This window comes from Dermacentor silvarum, chromosome 1 (genome assembly GCF_013339745.2).
Source record: "Dermacentor silvarum isolate Dsil-2018 chromosome 1, BIME_Dsil_1.4, whole genome shotgun sequence".
In the NCBI taxonomy this organism is placed as follows: Eukaryota; Metazoa; Arthropoda; class Arachnida; order Ixodida; family Ixodidae; genus Dermacentor; species Dermacentor silvarum.
This window is the reverse complement of record NC_051154.1, coordinates 208,550,678-208,570,346: the sequence shown is the minus strand read 5'-3', so window position 1 is coordinate 208,570,346 and position 19,669 is coordinate 208,550,678. Positions and strand designations below refer to the sequence as shown.

The following is a 19,669-nucleotide window of genomic DNA, read 5'->3' as shown; positions in this document are numbered from 1 at the left end:
GAGCTGCTGGAGCGCAAGTGTGGCAGGTGTGACGTCACGCCACGTGATCCACTGCGGAGAGGCGTCGCAGCTACGCTCGGTCGGATCCTCGCCGCTACGGTACCACGTGACTAGGCAAGGGTTTAACGGCTGCTTCGCCGGCGCTTGGTCGCTCGGTCTCGCCATGGATGGCGCGCCGGCTGTGCCGTCTGTGCCTGCGCTTCAGCGCAAGCGACAGGCTGAATCCAATCATTGAGTAGATATAGCTAGACGGCAGGCTGCGAAATTTCAAGCAAAGGCAAAGTAGGCTGCTGAAACACAGGAGCAAATGGAGGCCAGATTAGCACGTTATAGAGAAGTTTACCAAGCGCGGAAGCGTGCATTAATGAAACACTGCGTGCATAGTCTGCAAAACCAAGCCAAACAGACCTCTCGCTTTGATAACTAGGTTTCCTAGAGTTAAACCTCAGCCAATTTTCTTTCTTTTTTTTTTTCTTTTTGTAGTCGCGCGACACGAGTGAGCGTTTCCGCATCGCCTGGCAGGGCTCCGACGTTCGCCACTCGTATACTGTATCGCCAGACAGCGAAGTGCGCTGAGGCAACGCGAAAAAGAAAAAGAATTCGCCGAAGATTACGATATTCCCTAATGCGAATTTTTCGCGCAACTGTTTAGGCTTTTGAATTCGCGGTATATTGTGGCAAATAATTCGATTCTGAGCGATAGGGTCTCTTGGCGGCGGCACTTAGCCTCTCCGTGCTCGGGCAGTTCATTTAGCAGCAGCGGGCGACGAAGCACTTCCACCGGTTGCGTTGCTTATTGTTCAGAAAAAAAGCGTGAACACGGAGACGCGTGGTTCGCGCGGAGCGCATTCTCTAGCGGCGGCGGCGCCACAGGCAAAGTAGCGCATGCGCAGTGGGTCCGAAGCCCATGCCAGCGCTTTGTTTCCGCGCTGGCCGCATGCCTGGCCTCCGCCGGCTCTCCGCTTTCCTCCTCCCGCCTCTTCGCTCTCGCCGCTTTTATTGCGATAGCAATTATATGAACACTCAAAAGCAGATTTCTGCCGTCGCCGTCGCCGTGAGGTTCCGTATGACGTCAATGGAGATGAAATCGTCGCCGCGCGCCGAACGCTGTAAGTGCGAGTGAAAGGGCGCGAGGGATGCGCGCTTTCACGGGGAGTGAACGCACGGCGGAGAACAAACGCGCGTTCTGCGCTGTGCTCCCTTAAGGGCTGCAGAAGTAGGCGGCTCTTTCCTCCTTTACAATCACCATATATGTAGAGCAAACGCGCCTTCTTCCGACGCGCGAGAGGCCGTGGGGGAGGGGGAGAGGGGGAGGGAAGGGAGGCGACGTTTAGCTGCGGCACCAAGTGCCCATTTATATCAGAGGCTCCGGCAACAGTCACCAACGCCGCACGCATTTTGAGCGAACGCGGGCAAAACGCCGACGGCGTCTACAACAGTTCTGCGTGTTGCCGGTGCTGCTGCATGTCCAAGTTTATACAGCTGATAAAGCTAATATCATTACTCCGTATACCTCTCTACAAATTTGCTATCGCAATTGATGCTTCGCCTTTCAGGTGAAACTGCGACAACTTTTTTTCATCTCCCGCTGTGCGCCGCGTTCGCTCTTATCTTTCGCTGTGCTCGTTCACTCGGTTACGCCGAGAACTCCGATGCTCGTCGCAGGAACGGGCGCCTAAGAGCTGCGTTCTAAAAAAAGAACAGAAAAAAAACATTCACCGACGATTAAGATACTCCCTAAAGCGAAATTTGACCGCAGCTCTATACTTGTTTTCATTTCGCGATATCTTGGCTGGCGCGGACAATCTGTCCCGGGCGACACGTTGCAAACGGAGCGAAGTGTGGCGCGACTTCCTCGCTAATCGGGAGATCGCGAGAGGCAGCGCGTATGTGACGCGTGGGAGCGATACACAGCAGCCGCCGCAGACAGACCTTCGCTCATCCAACACTTTGTTTCCATATATAGTATTGGTGACGTCATCGGTGAACAGACGACGCGCGCTACTCTGGCACCATCTCGTAGCCATCGTCGCCGCAGAGCCCGTTCTCACGCTTTCGTCATACCCTCCTCCTGCACTTTCCGCCTCATGGTACCGTTGCCCCTTACTCCTCCGCTTTCTTTCTCGTTCTCTCCTCGCTATCGGTGTCTTTCATGCCCGCTGCGCTCCGCGTTCGCTCTTACATCCTTCGCTGTGCTCGTTCGCTCGGTTACGAGGGACGCCGACGGACGCCGACGCTCGTCGCAGGAAGGGGCGCCTAAGAGTTGCGCTCTAAAAGACGGGGCGAAGAGGGGCAAAAGACGAGAGCAAGATCCGCTGCATCTTCAATGCATCACCGTGTGTGTACAGTGTATTTTTTTTTGTTGCCTCTAAACGTCCCCCATTTAAGTATTCTTCCCCAGTACTTCGTTGTCGTCATTCGCTAATAGAGAGTTTTAGGTTAGGGGGAAGCAAGCGTTGGGGCCCCCTAGCTCATGGGGCCGCCGTACTGCGCATGTGCAGACCCCTCTGCAAATTGCGCAGTACCGCCGCCCCAAGAGTTAGGGGGCCCCAACGCTTGCGTCCCCCTAATCGAAAACTCCCCAATAAAAGAAGGAAACGACACTTTAGACTTCAATCCATTTCCTCTTAACATCGAGCAAAAACCACCGCCTAATGTGTGTGTGTTTGTTTCTCTCTCTGTCTTAAACGCTTTGTACGGGCCGTTACGTTTCTCGGCCGCTGCAGTCACTAACGTGCGTCGCGATGGCAACGCTCCTTACGCAGCTCTGGATACGGCCGGACCGCTGTTCGACAACACAACCGTGTGCCTCTCCGAAAAGGACGCCCGCTACGTCGACGCGATCCACACAAGCGGCGGCAAGGCTATAGTGGTGGGCGAACTGGGCATCGACCGGCAAGTCGGCCACGTCGACTTCTACCCCAACGGCGGCAAGAAGCAACCAGGGTGCAAGCCACTCGGTGAGTGTCGCGGTCTTCTCGGTGTAGGGGCATGGCTGCGACAGCAGTTCAACGTGAGCCGAAAATACCTGCCGCGAACATTTCAACATTCGTGACGTCCGGAATTCACCACTCGCCCCCTTACCTCCTCTTTTGTCCATACTCCATACGTATACCAATTAAGTACAGGTGGACATTTTGTACAAGAGAAAGTTCGTACGCGTGTCATTTGAAAGTATTTAAAGTTGTTTTGCGAAAATTGACGGGTTTAACGTCAAAGTGCAGACTCCAAAAAAAATTCTAACGTGGCAGCGGCTCTCGTATGGTCGAAACCTTGGTGTTTTTTTTTTTTTCTTACTTTTTGCAGCGATAGCTCTTTTTTTTTTTCTTTTAGCTACTTAACCCACTTTGGTTGGACGTCGGCCGATCTCTCACAATAAAAATCGAGAGTAGACTCAACTTGGGCCGCTATAGCTCAGCGGCCCAAGTTGACAGTACAGTGCTTGGCGATTGAAACGCGATACTCGGAGCACATGACTGCCGGCGCTTCCTGCGTCATCGGTGAGCGCTACATATAAGTATTTTTTCCAAGCGTGGAAGAAGCCCGCCAATACACGCAATATTAACGCGATAGCGTTAAGGGCCCCGTGTTGCAGAAAACCCGGTGTCGGCAGCCGCGCGACGAGGCGAAGGTGCAGAAGAAAGAAAGCTGCAGTTGCCGGGAAGCCTGACAAACAGTCAGGAATCTTTGAATGTTATCGCGTTCCACTCTTAAAGGCGAAGCTTAAGCGTTTTCCAGACTCTTGCCGCGCGACTGGCCGCTCGAGGCACTTTACTTGTATTCGCGGGCATCTTTCACGCTCGGAAAAACACTTTTACACGGCACGTACTCAGCAACAGAAAGCTGTATCGGGAGCTTTTCATGTTGCTCTGCAATTCTCTCAGTGACACTTTTAATCAATTATAATATTTGAGAAGCTGATCAAATAATTAAGATTAATTATGTAATTAGGCGGGATGCAAAAATAATCTGAGTATCTCCAAGCGACGGCAAACAACACCACCTGGTTCTGTCCAGCTACGCGGCATTTGCATATTTTTAAATCTTGGTGCATGATAGTTGGGACACCATGTATATATATATATATATATATATATATATATATATATAGAGAGAGAGAGAGAGAGAGGGGGGGATCACATGGATTGCGATTTGCCCGCCCCCCCCTCACTCGAGAAATAGCTGTTATGCCACTGCTAAGGAGATCAGTCATTACCATTATTTGGGTGCCCTTCCTAAATCTGTCTCTTGCTTTCTTGGCGGTCATGGCAATCAAAGTGAATGAAACTGTTACAAGCGTTCCAACAAATTTTCTCTTACTCTAGATGCATTCGCAATAGTTTTTTGTTGTAAAGTTCTTGAAAACAATGTGCGTTTCTGGCTCTAGCTGCTAAAGTGTGTAGGTAGAAATTCTGCCTTTTTATCTGCTGTTTCAGTTGAGAGAAGATGAAATGAATGAAGAAGAAAACAAAGTGATGGAGCTTTGGTACATTTGAGACATAAAGTGGCGCAGAAAAACATTCAAATAAAAAAAACTATGCCATCCTACATAGAAACATTTACAAAGCACTTGATTGGCTAGCAAGCGGGCTACCTTGAAGAGATGAATCCATGGCACCTGCACTCAGCAATTCAGCTGTTTTGTGCCTCAAAAATTGTTCGACAGTCATTTGTTGTGCACGAAATGTGAAATATAAGTAAGGATAGAAAATAATCGTTACCATGCTGCACATCATCTTGTTTTCTTATCTTGTTTTTATTTTTGCTTTTTATAGAAATTTAGCTTACACCAGCAAAGTATATTCTGAACAGTTAGTGAACAGCAGTTCACTAACCATGCATGACGCAGCTCAGGTTATCCACGTGGAAAAATGCAACAGAGAAAGGTGAAAGAGAATATTCGACAGCCTCGAAAAGTGCATCTGGGGAGCCATGCCTTAGTGCTCAACGTGTGTCAGCTAATAGCCACAATATACTCTAATATCTAGATTATGAGTTTTCCAGCCACGGCCACATATACCGTATACTGATCAAAGGCATACTCTACAGTACACGCCCTGCCGACGACAATAGCTGTAATTGGTTGCGTGACGGCCGATCTGTCCAGCCAGAACTTGGACGTTCAAGTTCACCGGTCTTGTTCTCTGGTTGCACGCAGATCTGCCATGCGATCACTTCCGGGCTACTGCCTACTTCCTCGAGTCCCTCCGCAACAAGCGGTGCCGCTTCGTGTCCATCCCGTGCGACGGAGGCTACCGGGCACTGGAGCAGAACAAGTGCCAGTCGCGCGGGCCGCAAGGCCTCATGGGTTACTTCAGCGACAGGGCTCCTGGGAGGGGCGTCCAGCTGCTCACCACCAACGAGAAGTCCGAATACTGCAAGGCATAGAGCTCTCATTCGTCGTCGTCTTTTCTCCAGCACGGAAGCGCCGATGCTCGGGACTGCGTAGTCGAGCCCTCTTCAATCTGCCTGCACTGTCCAGACTTTCAGAGCAGTTCAATGCCAGCACGACCGTCGTCGCTTGCGGTGACTCTTGTCGCGACGTCTCAAACCGGACAAAGCCAAAGCTTCTCCTTTATACCCTTGTCCCTCGAGTGCAGCGAGGGCCCTGAACTGAAATCGCACGGAGCGAAAAGTTAGCGTGCGCGCAAAGCAGGGGCAGCGAAGCTGCAGCAGCGAGTAATTAAGCCGGAAAATCAAGTGCCTTGAAGTGGATCCTCCACGCCAGGTAAATGGAAGAGATCTTCGGCATGCGCGTGTACACCAAGCCCTGTGTGTGTGAGCGTCCATTAATTACTCGTGTTATGTCGACTGTACTAAGCTCATGAATAACTGAAATAAAAAAAAGAAGCGGCGTAGAAGAGTGACTGGTTTCTCGTTAATACGGTAAGAATAGAAGAATGACCTCACAAAATGACAATTTGGGCGAGTTGGTGTGAATTCGTGGTTACCAAAGCGCGAGTTAAGGGACAAAGACGACAAAACACGTAAAAGGGCTCGTCCTCTGTTCTTCTGTCGTCTTTTTTTTTTTTTCCTTTCGTGCTTTCCTAACCTTGAGAAGAACGACCCGATGGGCAGTAAAAAAAAATGAACTTGTTTACTTGGTCAACAAATCTTCGATGACCTGCGCGTATGTATTCGTAATTCGCAAGAAATAAAAGTGCTAGCTTGCTCCCACAGTTAAGCCATTCGATCGCACTTTATCTGAAAGGCCGACAACATTGTGCGAGAAGGTTCGAACACAGCTCGGCTTCGCAACGTAACGAAGGGATCACACGCATGGATGGTCGAGTCACAAGCGCTGCTTGCACCGATGTAGCTAGGCTTCCTCGAAGGAAAGCAAAAGTAGCCCAGTAACACCTTATAATTTGTTTATTTTGCGCTTAAATACATTAATAAGGGGTATTGCACAAGCAGGGGTAGGGGGATGAATATGCATACAAATATATGTGAAAATAACTCGGATTACATTCAGGTGAACTATTCCATAGAAAGTATATGTCGTGGAAGCAATGTGACTAGAAAGAAAGTGAAATGTAATGATTGAGGCCGACATCGTCACCGTCAGCAATGCTTTAAAAAAACACAAATAAGCCTAAAGCTTTAAACGTTGTCGACCTGTTCCACATCTTCTAGAGGTAGGTGTAAGCATTACGTGCGAATTTACTGCATCGCCATCAAACACGCTATCGGAATGCATTTCCTAATAAGAAGCGCACCACTCTAGTTGGAGGATTTACGCCAGTGAAGGGTTGGAGCTGGGCGTACTATGTATACGTGTGCCTCACAGAAACAGAAATTGTGAGAAGGTCTCGCAACCAACTGGCATTTTTAAGTAATCATATGTCATAGTTAAAACCGATTCCGAAATCCCGCAGTTCCTCTCCTCTTCACAATGAAGTAATTGCACCGTCTCGCCTATTCAATACGTTTCGACGAGAAAAAGAAAGTTCATAATTTGGTTCAAACCATTTGAATTATGATAGCATCCGCCTTCGTCTTGTACTCAAAGCATTTTGTCCACTTAGGAAATTTATGGTTCACGCAATGAGTTATAATGTTCTATATTACGAGTATTGCTTGTTTTTATATATGGTGCGTGTACTGGCACGATAAGCTGGATTCTACTTTGAAGAGAACTTTATGGTCTGTTATGCATTAAGTATCCTCAATTTCGAAAAGAATATGTTCGCTTACTGTCACGTCATGTTCTTCTTTTAGGAATAAATAAATTGTGATTGATGAATTCTTTTGTGGCCAAAAGAATTCTATCGTTTGTATGTTCGTGTTGCAATTCATCCATGTCATCGCTTCGTATTGCCACGTGTGCGTACGCGTATTGCCGCGCGCACTATGTGCCCAAAATCCTTAGTGACTTGTGGGCTCAATCATTTTCATTAAACAATTGTAAAGACGCAAAATTCTTGTTTTTCAATATGTGCAATTAACCAGAACATGCTTTGTGGCTTAAACTATACAACATGGTACTGTAATATAGAAAGCATCTGTCCCTCACACTGCCAGGCACTGCCCCTCAAGTGATTTTCAGGCTGTACATGCCAGGCTCGTATATCTGTAAACTGTGTGGTAACAATAAAGGAATTGTGATCATACTAACTGAAATTGTTCAAGTAAGCTCTGCGGAAATCCACAACGTGGAGGAAGCTTAAAAAGGTACTGACAAAGCTTCTGTCTTGTTTTTATTTCTTTATTGTGTAGCTGTCTACCTAGCAATTACGCTATGAGCGCAACAAATTAATAATTACGCTACCTATTAATGCGACCAGTTCCAAATGCGTGCCAAGTCCAACGGACACCGTGTGCCGCCAGTGCTTGTCCCGTGACCTTCGTCTTTGTGTATTGTATTCTTGCGTTGTTACAATACGTGAATATTCGTCTGGCGCACGTCCGAAACCACACTGGACTTAATTTAAGAGAAAAAAAATCGAACACAAAGTTTTTGTTTCAGGACTACTTTAAAGCAAGAAAAAATCCTGACTAGTAGTATGGTACAATGGGGCCCATTTCGGTGTCCTCGAAGAGCAAACATCGCATATGAGGAAAAAATGCGTCCTGGTTCGGGGTTCAAACACGGAACCAAAGCATTTTCGGGGCGGTTGCTCTACCATCTGAGCCTACCGGGAGGTCAGCAAGAGGCGGTACAAGGCCGAAGCAATCGACAACTACAAGTGCTGGAAGCTTCAACAAATAAATTATTAAAGTAAGTTCCGCAGAAATCCGTAAGGTGGCGTAAGTTTAGGGTAAGAAAAACATTGCCAGCAACATGACTGTAGTAGAAGGCAACGAAGCACGTCGATAGGATTTCCTTTGTAGCATTCTGCTACAGTCAGGTAGATGTCAATTTTTTTTATATTTTTACTGAAAGTGTAATCTTACCGTATACGACTGAAGGTCATTAGTTAGGCCTTGTCACTGTTGGCCACGATTTGCCAATTTCAACATTGACCAGTGAAACGAGATGTCCTTGAAAAGAGAGATGGTTTGCAAAGCACGAATTTTGCAGCTGTTCGTGCGATCGTCTTTATCATTTACACCCAGCGCTTCTAGTGTCAGCAGCCAGCCAATAGGGGCTCTAGAGTATAAAGAATAAACAGATGTTTCCGAATTAAACTTTAGATGAGGCTGCACCATGGCTTCTATTGAATCACTTTGGCTATTCAATAGAAACGACGGAAACTAAAACAGAGAAAGCTATGTAGTGAACCACACAAAAAAAAAACGAAACTAGAAGATCATAATGCTAATAAGGCGTCGACTAGGGCTAGATGCTATGACATAGTTCTGTTTAGTACGCTAAACTGTTACATAAAGGACAAAATAATAGAAATTGACGCACATGCGTGCAATATGTCAGTTTCTTTTATTTTGTCCTTTGTTTAACAGTATAACACAGTAAATATAACGACATAATGCTGCACTCCTAATTCGATTTCCCAGATAAAGCAAGAGAATTTTTTCCCTGTAGCATACATTTGTAAATTAAGCATATTTTCTTAATATAGGTGCTTTAATAGGGAAATAGTCTAGTAAACCTGCTATAAAAAAAACAGTCGTATGCAGAGCATGCAAGGTCCGCATCTGCCCGAAGCAAGCACAATAAATTTCGAACAGGCAATCCAACGCTTATAAAATTTTCACACGGGCTGCAAAAAAGGCGCATGCAAAGCAACTTAATCCACAACTAGCTATAGAGAAGGATCATGCAAAGATCCCTGAAAAGCATTGAATGTAGCCAACACTCAGCACCGATCGCCGTCATGTCGCAATAACACCACATGTCGCACTAACATCTGAGGCTATCATGCCTTTGCTGCAATTTATACACACACTTCAGGGTTTGTGGTGTACAGTTCATGCCGTTATGTATGACAAAAACTTTCGAGCAGTGAGAAAGCAGGCGCAGCTCGTCTATATCCTGATCAGTGGTGAAAAATTAACAATAAAATCATCGGGCATAGTGATGCGAGAAAATGTGCCACATACCAGGAAACAATCAAGTAAGTATATGACATACGCCGGGTACCCGGAGCAAATATTCGCCTATAGCCGCAGCATGGTAGAGATTTCCCGGACGAGCTTTGTACAAAGCGACGATGCTTGCTTTACCTGTCAATTCTATAGATCCGCTCCTCCGCTCAATGATGGTAGTTGCGCTGTGCTTTGTGAGTTTGCGCTCCGAGTTACACAACTTTCGAAGCCGAACTCGCTGCACGATGCATTATCTGTAAGGGTGTACGAATAGTGATTTCTTAGACCGAATCGAATACCAATCAAATAGTGTCACAAGCGAATCGAATTGAATATCGAATACTTTTCGAATAGTTTTCGAATAATGAACAGCCGTTATCGCAATTAATATAAAACGATGCTCACATCCCAGTATTCCTAAAGTGAGCAAGTTTCTGTCGTCCCACAGATGTATCCACACTTTAAACACGATCAGAAAAACAACGCAACAGATTAACCGGATGATAGCCCGTGTGGCTCATAATTGGACAGGGATGGGGGAACAAGACACCTTCAGACTGGTGAAAAGCCTGGTCATTAGCAGACTAATATACTCCCTACCTTACCTTGCCATGAATAGGGAGGAAAAAGAAAAGGCTGATCAAATAATAAGGATGGCATATAAGACAGCCCTGAGGCTGCCAGGCAACACTTCAAATGAGAAGCTTCTAGCCCTCGGCCTCCACAATACATTCGACGAGCTGGCTGAGGCCCAACTCATAGCGCAGACGAGCCGATTGGCGCAAACGCCAGACGGCAGAGCTCTTCTTCGTAGAGTCGGCCTTAGAGAATGCATACAAGTAAACCAAAACACCAAAGACACCACCCTGCCAGATCATAAATTTGTATGCGGTATCACCAATACCACAAAACATGGATCCGACATAACACGCAGGAAGGAGAAAGGCTAGAGCAGAGTACATAGACAAAACAACGAAGATGTTGGACACTGCAAGATTCACGGATGCTTCACCATACCCGGCCAACGCAAAGAATATGGTGGCAGTTGTCGTAAACCGAAAAGGTAAAATCACGGCCTGTGCTTCGGTTTCCCAAGCCATTGACTTAGCTACAAGAGAAGGCATGGAGCGCAACGATCCACTGACAATAATCACAGATTCTCAGGCCGCATGTATATGTACTATCAGAGGAGAAAAGTCCGCGCGAATGCACACCGGATACTTTATTATTGACGCCTTTGGTTGGATCACCCCTACCGACTCCACTCCCATCGTAAATGCGGGGGATTTGAACGTAGACCTGTCTCGGCGAGACGGAAAGTGCTTCTTGTCGTTTCTGTTGCAAAGGTTCGGCATTCAGTGCTATGCAAACATTGGTGGGCCTACCACACGTCATCGGTCCTGCATAGACTTGACGTTCGCGAAGAACCTTTCCAGCGTCGTTACGGAACTCATGGCCGTCTACTACAGCGGCCACAGCGACCACATTTTGTCACCGTAGTGACAAAATAGTAAAGACGGTAGAAAATGACAAGTCACGCGGTATGTGTCTTTAATTAAATCAATATAGTTTATCACCATATTTACCGCTCCGCTGGTCATCCACCTTCACAGAGTGGAATGGCACTGAATTTTTTTTTCTGCTTATCTTCTTCCTTGTTGCAGTGAGCTAATATATTATGAATCTGTAAACATGTCGGTGACACCAGGAGCCGTCGGCTCGTTGGTCTAGGGGTATGATTCTCGCTTTGGGTGCGAGAGGTCCCGGGTTCAAATCCCGGACGAGCCCTTTTTTTTTTTTTCGCTGACAGCCCGGATGTGCTGAACAATGCTTATTCGTTTTTTTTTTTTACTTATCTTCTTCATTTTTCCTTCTTCCTTGGTGCACGGCAAGAACAAGACTACCGCAACTGAGCACACCTTCGAGCGATTAGGCAGAAAATAATCAGATACTGACAGCACCGGGGAATGTTACTGAGTCATAAATATGACCAACCGCTCCTTCAAAGTTATTTTCAAATAAAAAATGGAGAGCAAAGTACATTGATCCTGATTTAATTCAGAAGAGGAAAATTTGGACGGCTTGGAATGCATTTCTAGCCCCGCTTAATTTCTAGCATCGTATACGCTGCTCGCAGCGTTTGGACGAGGCGTAATGAGTTCCGAATGCACTTACATGTCATCTGAAGCTGTGCGAAAGCTTCGTGTCGTCCACTCAGTCACTGTCAATGATATCCGCTGAAACGAGTTTTGCGGAGCCGCACCGGGGAGCCTCATGTATATTGGGCATTATAATGGGCACGTCACCACGTGATCAACATGGTGGCGCCCAGCAAATTCGCATAAAAATCCCGAGGAACTTTGCCAATATTAGGTTTGCCAATTAAAAAAGATAGCCGAATATAATAGGGCGAAAAAAAATAATAAAGAAAACACTGTGTGTGGCAACTAAGGTGCTGCGTTTCTTCGTCTGTAGTCGTGAAAGAATTGGCTGTTGTAATCTTACCGACTAATTCCATTATGAGGGAAAGGTGAAAAGGAAAATCTGTGTAATTGATGTTGCCCCTTTGAGATAGAAAGGCGTGGATGTCTCAAAACTTACAATAAGACACAATGAAACATTCCGGAACTCGGGTCTAGGTGTCTTCTAGTTGTCACTTCATGCGATATACTATCCTATACCAAAAGGAAAAACCAGCGGTAAACACGAAACGTCAAGAAGGCGACGGGAGAGGCTGGAACGTGGAAGAAAATCTATGCCAGTAGGAAGACAAAATATATATGTTGCAGTGAGCCAAGACATTACGAATGTGTAAACATGTCGCTGTAGCCGATAGTCGTCGGCTCGTTGGTCTAGGGGTATGATTCTCGCTTAGGGTGCGAAAGGTCCCGGGTTCAAATCCCGGACGAGCCCGTTTGTTTTACATCATTCACTGTCAGCCCGGATGTGACTAATAATGTTTATTAGTTTTTTCTTCTTAACTTCTTCCTTGTGGCAGTGAGATAATTTTAATCCTTGTTGCATTGAGATAAGATATTGCCACGCGCTTGTGCCACTTGCTCCCAGAAGAAGACGAGGACGGTCTAGTTCACGAGCTAGCGCCTTGGTCTTTTGTCGGTGCTGCGCTGCCCCTTCGACGACTTGGACTTACTATAACGGCCTCTTTTAGAAGTCGCCTGTATATTAAACGTGACATTTTTCTGGTGGAGGTGCTGGGTATTCTCGACCCATGCAACAGACCCCTCCCAGCAGCAGGAACGCTAGACCGCTACCAGACCTCACGCCAGTACACCGCGCCAGCCGGAGAATCCAGGGATTGGCCCCCGAGTTTGAGCCTTTACCTGAGAGGACAACGACAACGTCGGCAGGTACGGATGCTACATCCGGTACTACCACGACTAACTCTGCGACGGCAGCTCCGGTACCTCCTCTTTACACGCTGCAAAAACCGTGCGTGCCAAGACCCTTCCATGGTGACGTTCTTGAAGACGTGGAAGACTGGCTGGCGGACTTCGAGCGCGTAGCAGGGTTCAACGGCTGGGCCAACGAGGCGAAGCTCAAAAACGTTTAGTTCTGTCTTTTGGATGTTGCTCGCACGTGGTTCCAGAACCGCGAAGGCGTCCTGACAACATGGCGTGAGTTCTGTCGCAGGCTCTTGGACACCTACGCCAGCTCCGATCACCGAGAACGAGCAGAATGGGCCCTCCAGTCTCGCATTCAGAAACCCAACGAGAGTGTGGCTATGTACGTGGAAGACATGGTGCGCCTCTTCAGGCGAGCTGACACTACCATGTCGGAAGACAAGAAGCAGCGTCACTTGATGCGCGGAGTGAAAAAGCAGCTTTTTGGTGGACTCGTTTGTAGTCCGCCCAAAACGATTGCGGAGTTTCTCAATGACGCCGTCGCCATGGAGAAGGCCCTGCACCAGGGCTCGCACCAATACGATCGGCAAGTGAATCTCTCCTCTGCTACCAGTGGCCTAGGAGCTCTCACGACCGACATCGAGTCGCTTCGCGAGATTATCCGAGCGGAAGTCCGCGACGAGCTGCGACAGCTGCATCTGACGCAGCAGCCTTCAGCCAACTTCATCGCTAGCGTCGTGCGTGACGAAGTGCAGCATGCGCTCGGCGCACCACGTTACGAAGCAGCACTTCAACCCGCTCCACCAGTTCAGGCGTTCACAACTTCAAGTAAACCTCGACGCGCAACCTACGCTGACGTTTTAAGATGCACCGCCCCGTCGCCGGCGACACCTCCTACCATGGGCGAATACCAGCGTGCGACTTATGCCGACGCATTCGGGCCATATATCCCGGCACCAGCGCCCCTACCTGCCGTCCCCCTGTATGCGATGCTTCAGTCAGCGCAGGCGGTTCCTTATTTTGGAGAGGCTCGGCCATCCGCGCGTAAATCGTACATTTGGCACATGCCCGACCGGCGACCGCTCTGTTACCATGGTGGTGAGGCGGGTCATTTATACCGAGAGTGCCAGTACCGCCGCCTTGGACTCCAGGAGTTTCCTGTCAATTCACCCCGATCCCGTTTCGGACAACGGCCACCCGAGATTGAAGATTTTATTGCCCGACAACGCGCGCCACCGTCATCAAGGCGCCAGTTGCGATCGCCATCACCACGACCATCCTATTTCGGAGGTGGAGGTCGGATGTCACAAGGACGCTCTCCGAGCACTCGCCTGAAAAACTGACGTCAGCGACCTTTCGAGGCGAGGCCGCTGATACTCGACGTACCGAAGACCTCCAATCAAAGCGACCTCAGACCGACGGAGACTTGACGACGCCGGTGTCCCAGGCTGGAGACAACTTTTCCATGAACATACCTGTGCTGATCGACGGTCGAAATGTTACTGCCTTAATCGACACTGGCGCTGACTACTCGATTATCAGCGGAAAACTGTCAAGCCGTTTAAAGAAAGTCGTTACGCCTAGGACAGGGACGCACGTACGGACAGCTGGCGGACATGATCGTCAAACCGCTTCATGTGTGCACTTCTCGGGTGCAAATTCAAAATTCTACGTTTCGGATCAGCTCCCTTGTTCTCCGAGAATGCTCCCGTGAATTAATACACGGAATTGACTTTCTTCGAAAGTATGGCGCCATCATCGACCTCCGCCGACGCTGTATCTCTTTCTCTACAAAGAAAGCGACGACACGAGACGCCAGCCGCCACACAGCCGCTCTTCGAAAGTTTCTACATGTCGCGACATTCTGACATTCTAGGACATTCAAAGAAATCGAAATCTGGAATCAAATATTTTGGTTTGACACCTAAATATTCAATTTGTATTCGATCTTTCAAAATTTTGAATGCCCCTAAAATATATTAAACGGTCTTGAAGAAGCCAATTCGCGTCGGTAGAAAGGCGAAATGTGACTATTCGCTCTGCGTATATCAAGAAAAATAAAGCATCTGCTGGGGCCAGATTCACAAAGCTTTTCTTTCGTAAGTGCTCTTTGCCATTGACCGGTCACCTCAGATAATAATATGTCTTGCATCCATATTGGCTGAAATTCTTTCTTACGAACAATTCTAGCGTAAGAAGCTTTTGTGAATTCGGGCCCTGATCTCTTCTGTCTAATGAGTGCAGTACAATTTTTTCTCTCTCTGTCTCTCTTCTTAATAAAAACTAACTGACGTTGCCGAGTTTCTGGGACACCAAAACTGATGGTTACGGCGAGACTGCAAACTGTAACGTATACCTGTAACAGCTGTCACTGTAAAACACCTGTCGTCATTTAACAGACCGGTATAGTGCTTGATGCAAGCACGTTTGCTATATAAGCAAGTGGCGCGATGACAGACTAAAGAAAAATGACGAAGGGGCACCACATGCATCTAAGTAAAAGGGTTTACACATATGTCCCTGCCCCTTAGCCTTAGTCTAATCAGCGTACCAGAACGCACGTGTTTCGTGCACGTAGCCAAAAACAACATGCAACGCGACCAAGCGCAGCATGAATGCGGCGCGTGTCGGTATGTGTGGACGTTGGCTAAGAACGCAGGGCGCAAAAAAAAAAAAAAAAAACATCGGGAACAGCAGGTGCTCCGCCCGTGCAAAAAAAAAAAAAGTGAATATGATTACATTTTAAAATCTTGCGGATAGCAGGTTCTGTTAATCTAGGTTCTTTCTTTCGATGTGACAGTGTCATTGTGATGACCTTGCCTTGTTTTCACACTCCAGAATCGTGTGATCTTGCCTTATATTGCATTGAAAAACAGTTATGCAGATCCCACGTACTGTAGGAATCGAAGTTATGCGAAGCATTCTGCAGGTAGCTGGCTATGGCATCGACCCTGCGGCGGCGCGCCTCGACCGGCTCTTTGACTCTCTCGATGTGACTTCGAGCAGGCGCTCATTAGACATGCTGAGGGACAGAAAGAACTTGAACTTGCCTAGCTGCTCGATTATTGTGAACACGTCCCCCTTCCTCTGCGCCCAGTAGTACCCCATGTAGAATGTCATCCTCGAGCTGCTCAAGTAAACCTCTGAGGAACGCAATGTCCGAGTTGACGCACTTGTCGGCGAAGCTACGGTCTTCCAAGAGCTTCTTTCTGAGCGTCAGGAGTCTTTTGGCGTGCACGGGGTGGGAAACTTGCTTTCGAATCGCTTTTCGTACGGAGGCAACCACCGTCCGGTGTTCCGCAGCAGACATGCCCGGATCTTCTTACGCGCGCCACCTGGCTCGGCGCAGGTAGTACCCGAAAATCAGAGGCGAGAGTCGGATTACGGAGCTCCAATGACGACAATACTGCGACCACGCCGGTAACGCGAACGTGAGCGTAAACCCAGCGGCTCAAGTTGGTATGGGCACCGCAAGCCCCGCGGCGACAGATAGATACATTCAAAGTGCCTGCAGTTCGCAAGAAATGTTTCGCATTAAAAAAAAGAAAAAAGAAAGAAAAGATGGTGTGGTGCTTTGATTAAACTCTCAGTTCGGAGTTCACATCTGTGCGTCCGTTCCTTTCGTCCGCACGGTGTTTTTGCGCCATTCACAAATATGCATCAATACACACAAATCTGTCAAGTTTTCTATACCTCATAACGGTAGGTATAGGCAGAGAGCCCTGTATTTTCCACCTCGCTGTGTGAGCAAATGAAGTAGCGGGACAAAATAGTCACCGATAGTTGGATAACTCGTTTTATTGTGAATGCGACTATACCCCATATAAAATTATGACACCTAGCTTCCTCCTCTACGTTCATTAGGCTTCCAAATCAGTTGCACACCTCCGGAGCATGCGATTGGAACATGATCCATGCGATTAGCGATGAAAAGTTTCATCTGTCGTAAAGGAGTTTTCTATTTGTCTCATTGTATATAGCACTGGGACATCTAACAAGCTATGGTTCAATCGCTGGGTTGAAGTCACAACCTTTCGACCAAGGCTCTCCAGAAAGCTTTTGCCTCTGTGCAGTGGATGTCTCTGAAATATAAAGAAGCGAGATGGCGTTATAGCGCGAAAAAACATTATAACCGACAGATACAGCATCAGGAGTTTTCCGTAAGCCCCCATTTCTCCTATCAAATACGCAATATGAAACCTAACTAACTAGTTCTCCCTAAAAAAACAAAGTTTCCAGAATACGCATTCACGCCCGGTGTATCTACCGGGTGTTTCGCGTAACCAGAACCAAACTTTAAAAATATGGTGGCACATCTTGGACAAGTCGGACCTCCGGCATATATAATTCGCAGTCGTCTTGAGTTACTCATGCTGTTTTCTGAAGTGATTGGTTAGTAAATTAGGTACGTTTAATTGAATATATATATATATATATATAACTTCGCTTTAAGACCCGCCGTGGTTGCTCAGTGGCTATGGTGTTGGGCTGCTGAGCACGAGGTCGCGGGATCGAATCCCGGCCACGGCGGCCGCATTTCGATGGGGGCGAAATGCGAAAACACCCGTGTACTTAGATTTAGGTGCACGTTAAAGAACCCCAGGTGGTCCAAATTTCCGGAGTCCCCCACTACGGCGTGCCTCATAATCAGAACTGGTTTTGGCACGTAAAACCTCATAATTAAATTAACTTCGCTTTAAGGCATAAGTCGTGCACTTGAGAAGTTATCTCAGAAACACCGAATGAAGTTCATGTTTCCATCTCGTAATCTTCTACGCGAGTCTTTTTTCCGAGCTCTAAAGAAAGCCCAGAAATGTTGAAAAAATTACGTCCCTGTGCGCTGCCAGTAGTGCTGCAGGTCGTGAACAATGGTGCTGACGTCACATTCACCTATGAAGGTAGTCAAAGTCGCAATCGCGGTAAAACATTATTTTGTTTCACCGCTTTCAATTTGGTAAAAATAAAGAAAAATCCAGGTTTACGTGTTAAAACCACGATCTGATTATGAGGCATGCCGCAGTACCTCCGGATTAATTTTGACCACCTGGGATTCTTTAACGTGAACCTAAATGTAAGTACGCGAGCTCCATCGAAGTGCGGCCCCCGCGGCCGGATCGACCCAGCGACCTAGAGCTCAGCAGCGCAACGCCATAGCCACTATGTGGGTCATTTGGTCAGAAACAATGTGTACTTGAGAACGCCAACTTCGTATACGTTATACATATACAGGTGTTCGCTTTGGCAAAGAAAGCATAGACTCAATCTGACCTTCCTGGAGGCTTTCAATACATTCGATGGCCACAGATTGGAAAACAAAGATCTATGACAACAGCATTCGTATATCTGAACACTTGTTGTTACCGAGTAAGCAAATAGAAGAATACCGGTACTTTTTTTTTTCTGCACAATGTCGTGTGTAAAATTCCTTGGTACCGCGTATTTCACCTCGCTACCTGTACTCGAGCAGTGCCTCCTCTATGACTCGAGACACGCGGCTAAGGCCGATAGCTCTGGCAATTCCCATACTTGGCGCCAACTACCTTATGTACTGCAGATAACTTACGCGGGCAGAGCGTCATAACGCCACAAAGCAGGGCGGGGTCACTGCGATACTTGAGGCCGGCGTAGATGATGTTAGCGTTCTTGTCCACGGCTAGCCGGCAGGGTTCCTCTATGGTGGTGTAGAAAAACTCGCACATCACGCTCACCCGGTACATTACCTGCGCCTGGGAACGATACGACGTGATTTATTACCCGTGCAAGCTTGGACCGCGTTCTCTCCTTCGCGGAAACGTAAAGGAGTCTCGCGACTTATTCACTACCAAACTCGTTTGTCGCTATACTACGTTTCATACATCAAATGCAACGCTGTGGAGGCTAGAGAGACTTCTGGTAGCGGCTGCGTTCGCGCTTAGGAATAGTTCAGCGTTTTCTGACCGATTTTTGTGAAAATGATTTTTTTTATATCGGCTGAATTCTGAATGAAAAAAAAAATATTTAATACTTAGAAACAAGCTATGTACTTATACGGCAGCTAACGCGTTGTTTTAGGCGAATTTGCTTTTCGTTGTTTTTCTTTTCGTGCTTATTAGTTTTGCAGCGTGTCGCGGCAGCCTCACGTTACGGTGATGCTGCCGAGCAAACGCGCCGCTTGCGAGCAGCGAAGCGTATAGACGGAACGCGCAGCGAAGCATAGAAGGACCTCGCGGAGCAATAAATTTTGGTGACTGAACTTCTTGCGTAGCCTCCACAGCGTTGCATCTGGTGTATGAAACGGAGTATATGTCGGCAAAGAGATGTTCGCGAAAAGATGCAGAACGCGCAATAGCACATTCTTCTCACACACACGCACGCGCGCGCGCACACACAAAGGCCCGCGCCTGTAATGTGTGCGGATCTGCATACGCTGCGTACGATTTCAAGCTGAATGTTACTAAACAAAGAAACATGGCGGTATAACGTAGCAGAGAACGTAGCAGTAAACGGAGCAGAGAGAAAGAAGAGGAAAATAAAGGTTAACACGTCTCTTCCTCTTCGTTGCTCGCCACTTTAAACGATATAATGACTGCCAAGTAACTTTCAAAACCTTCGCCAAGGACATTAATCTTACATTCTGAGAAAACTTACGACGGAGAAGCTCTTCATATTCATTTATTTCCCCAGCATTGAATGTCATTGATGGCAGCGCAACCGCATCATCGTGACGTCACGCTTTGGCCGCGTAGCGAATGCATTGGCTAAAACCAACATGCGAGACCGACTGAAAGCACGTGGGTTTCCCTGCTTTTTTCCTTGCCTAAGTAGAAATTCACGATTGT

The 19,669-nt window shown here is 47.4% G+C and overlaps 1 protein-coding gene and 2 non-coding genes across 4 annotated transcripts in view; all 3 read left to right on the top strand.

Annotated features, from left to right (window-relative positions):
• The window catches only part of LOC119436708 (pancreatic lipase-related protein 2-like), a 32,824-nt gene extending 25,578 nt beyond the window's left edge, over positions 1-7,246 (top strand). For both annotated transcript variants that reach the window (XM_049659775.1, XM_037703675.2), the window contains 2 exons: positions 2,766-2,960; positions 5,159-7,246. In XM_049659775.1, the coding sequence (XP_049515732.1) occupies positions 2,766-2,960; positions 5,159-5,388 (425 nt within the window). In that variant the 3' untranslated portion in view covers positions 5,389-7,246. The remainder of the gene's footprint in view (positions 1-2,765; positions 2,961-5,158) is intronic.
• Positions 7,247-11,205: 3,959 nt separating this feature from the next.
• Positions 11,206-11,277, top strand: Trnap-ugg (transfer RNA proline (anticodon UGG)). The gene has a single exon. It is a non-coding gene; the product is annotated as a tRNA-Pro (tRNA).
• A 1,053-nt stretch (positions 11,278-12,330) lies between these two features.
• On the top strand, positions 12,331-12,402 carry Trnap-agg (transfer RNA proline (anticodon AGG)). The gene has a single exon. It is a non-coding gene; the product is annotated as a tRNA-Pro (tRNA).
• Positions 12,403-19,669: the final 7,267 nt, after the last annotated feature.